General features: G+C 42.9%; 1 protein-coding gene across 1 annotated transcript; it reads left to right on the top strand.

The window, feature by feature from the left end:
• Positions 1-2,021: 2,021 nt before the first annotated feature.
• On the top strand, positions 2,022-2,696 carry LOC110303863 (low molecular weight phosphotyrosine protein phosphatase-like). The gene is made up of 2 exons (XM_021175085.2): positions 2,022-2,212; positions 2,386-2,696. The coding sequence occupies exons 1-2, from the start codon at positions 2,022-2,024 to the stop codon at positions 2,669-2,671; spliced, it is 477 nt and encodes a 158-aa protein (XP_021030744.1). The 3' UTR covers positions 2,672-2,696.
• The last annotated feature ends 917 nt before the right edge of the window (positions 2,697-3,613 follow it).

Genomic DNA, 3,613 nt, shown 5'->3' with positions numbered 1-3,613 from the left:
GATTTGCCTTTGTCACCCAAGTGCTGGGATTACAGGTAAGCACCATCTTGCTCAGCCTGTTTCAATTAGTTTTGGATGCTTTTCTAGAAGTGGAATTTTGTAATCTTAGGACAATTCTAATTTTTTTTTGAGAATTCACCATATTGGAGAACGTGCGTGCTGCCATAACAGCTATACATTTCACAGTTCTGTGAGAGCACATATACATCCCAATATCTCCATTCACACTTGCTTTTTTCTGCTGCTTTTCTTTGTGTGTGTGTGTGTGATGAATGTATACATGTGTGTAAACATACGTGAAGTCAATGTCAAGTATTTTCTCCATTGCTCTCCCCGTTATTTTTTTATTTTTTGAGGCAGAATCTCCCATTCAACCTGAACTTCATCAAATGGCTAAACTGATTGCTTGTGTGCTTCAGGGATCACTCCTGAGTACTGGGGTAAAAGGTAGGCACACTGGGGCCTGGCTTTATACATGGGTGCTGGGGATTCCATCTCATGTTCTCATGCTTGAATGGCAAGTGTTTGACGAGTTCAGCATCTCCCCAGACTCTGCTTGATTTTTAAAAGGAGGATTTCAAAACCAGGAGATGGGGCTACACTGTGGTTTCCATCTTCATTTCCTTGCATCTCCCTAACCATGAGCCATGTTCCTCATCTTCCCATGTCCTAGTTGACCGAGTCTGTATAAGTCTTTTATTCATTTTAAACCAATGTTGAAAGCCCCAGACCTTCTGTTAATTACTAGAGAGAGAGAGATGGATACAGTAAGTGTCTTGTCCTTAAGATGTTCATAGTCACCTTAGGAAACTAACCTGTGACAAATGATGTGGAGACAGAAGAAATGAGAAGCATGTCCAGAAGGTTCTCTGCTCACTGGTCATGTCTTGTATTATCAACATTGCTTGTTTTTAAATATACTGCTGGCCATTTGCATTGCATTTTAGAGATAATTTAAACTGCTCCCTCCATATACTTAAACCTAATTTCACGTGTGTGTGTGTGTGTGTGTGTGTGTGTGTGTGTGTGTAGGTATAGCCCAGAGGACAACCTCAGGTGTCATTCTTCTGGAACATGGCTGCCTTTCTTTTGTGACAAAGTCTCTTACTGGGACCTGACATGTAAGCTAAGCTGGCTGGCCAGTGAGCCCCAGGGATTCACTGTCTCTGCTTTCCCAGTGCTGAGACTATAGACATGAACCACTGTACCTGACCTTTCTTTTATGTGGATGCTGGAGACCCAACTCAGGTCCTTGTGATAGATTCCAAGGCAACTAGTTTACTGCCTGAGCCATCACCAGAGCCATAACTTTTATTATTCATCAGTTACAGTTGATTTGAAACTTCTAATCAACTGGAATAAAGTAAACTAAATCTCTGAAGCTTATGCCAGCCATTTCACAACTGCCCCTGTCCTATTGCTCTGCCAAAGCCTCACGTATTACCTCACAGCTGGTTCTCATCCCCCCCACCCCCACCCACCGCCCAGGAATGTCTTACTTTTATGATTAATGTGAGACAGCAACATCCTATTCTTCAGCAACTGCTCTGTATGTACTTCCTCCAATATAAACATGGCTCAAGCACAATGCTGCTTTTCCATCCATGCCTTTGCTTCGTCGTTGCCATAGCGCTAGAGTATGTCAAGAATAACAGAGAAGGCTATGAGAGAAAACCTATTGCTGGCATGGGTCCTGCCTAGCCATGCATGCTTGTGTTTGTCTGCTTTTCTGGAGACTGAACTTGGAGCCATTGCTTTAACACCGATCTCTGCCCCCAGCCTTTCTAAACATTTTAAAATTTTGTTTGTTTGAGACAGAGTCTTCTCATCAATATCAACATGGCCTGAACTCACTCTTTCTTCAGGCTGCCTTTGAACTTGAGATCTTCTTACCTTAGCTCCTGGAGTTACAGGCCATGTCCATGGGCTCAGGTTTGCTTATTTTTTGTTAAAGGTAATGCATTTAAGAAAATGATTTCTTGTCCTACGCGGTTTCTGGGCGCCAGGGTCTGCACTGAAACATGGCAGAGGTTGGCTCCAAGTCAGTGCTGCTCGTGTGTCTTGGTAACATTTGCCGGTCACCCATTGCAGAAGCAGTATTCAGAAAATTGGTAACTGATGAAAAGGTTTCAGATAATTGGGCCATTGACAGCAGCACTGTTTCTGACTGGAACGTGGGCCGGCCCCCAGACCCAAGAGCTGTCAGCTGCCTAAGAGGCCCATTGGACTTGCAAACTTTATATGCTCCAGTACAGGGGAACCCCAGGGCCAAAAAGGGGGAGTGGGAGGGTAGGGGATTGGGGGGGTGGGTATGGGGGACTTTTGGGATAGCATTGAAAATGTAAACGAGGAAAATACCTAATAAAAAATAAATTAAAAAAAAAAAAGAAATCATGGCATTAGCACAGCCCATAAGGCAAGACAGATTACAAAAGAAGACTTTGCCACATTCGATTATATACTATGTATGGATGAAAGCAATCTGAGAGATCTCAATAGAAAAAGTAATCAAGTTAAAAACTTCAAAGCTAAAAGTGAGCTACTTGGGAGCTATGATCCACAGAAACAGCTCATCATTGAAGATCCCCATTATGGCAATGACTCTGACTTCGAGGTGGTGTACCAGCAATGCCTTAGGTGCTGCAAGGCCTTCCTGGAGAAGACTTACTAGCTGGTCCTAACCACCACCATTGAGCAGCTCACTCATCAGTGCTGTGCCCAAGGGTGGTGGCATTCCTTAGCCCCATACCCCACCTCTCTTTTCAGCTGACTTACTGTATATCTTTAAAATAATTGTAGGTGGGAATTAGGCATATGTTCAGAAGGATAAAAACATTTGAGTTAGATAGTTCAAGATGTGGCTAAGCATTCTTAGACTAACTAAACCTCTGACCTTGCCGCAATTACAAAACAGTGGAACAAGCAAATAGGGAACAACAACAACAACAACAACAACAACAACAAAACCCAGTAAAGTAAGAGTGACCCAGAAGGTCCAGGTCAGCCTCTGAGCTCGGCAAGCCTGGGTAGTCTGGTCTAAGTGGAGCGTGTGCATGACCAGCACCCAATGTGCCGCTTGCTTGCCATGTACTCTCTACTCTAGACTCTCAGTGTGACAATATCTCCATTCACGGCAGCCTTCCAGTTAGCACTGGCAGAGTTTAAGCTCAGACACACTGAGGGTGTTGAGGGATTTGAGAGAGGAGATGCTGGATGTGCTGATAGGCCTGGGACTCCAGCTGGTCATCCTAGGCTGGACAGACACCCTGTCTAAAAGGGGAACAAAAATAACAACAGATGGGAGCAGCAGATGGATAAAGTTATCATCTTCAGTCTTACTTGGTTTTTGTCTACTTTCCTGAGCTTTGTTCTTGTTTGAGCCACTTTGCTTTTTTTTTTTTTTTTAAGTAAGTGTGCTTAAATACTGGTATGTGTTTGTTAGTGTTCTCTCATCAGTAGTTTACAAAGTTACAGGCAAGCATGAGTAATTTTGGTGTATTTTCAGAAAAGAGACCTCAAATTTATATGAATGTATGTCAGGAAGGAACGTGAATTCAACTGGGAAGATATCAAATACAACTGAAATACAAAAAACAAAAAAACAAAAAAACAA

Source organism: Mus caroli, chromosome 1 (genome assembly GCF_900094665.2).
Source record: "Mus caroli chromosome 1, CAROLI_EIJ_v1.1, whole genome shotgun sequence".
NCBI lineage: Eukaryota > Metazoa > Chordata > Mammalia > Rodentia > Muridae > Mus > Mus caroli.
The sequence above is the reverse complement of the archived record's forward strand: the minus strand, read 5'-3'. Positions and strand labels throughout refer to the sequence as shown.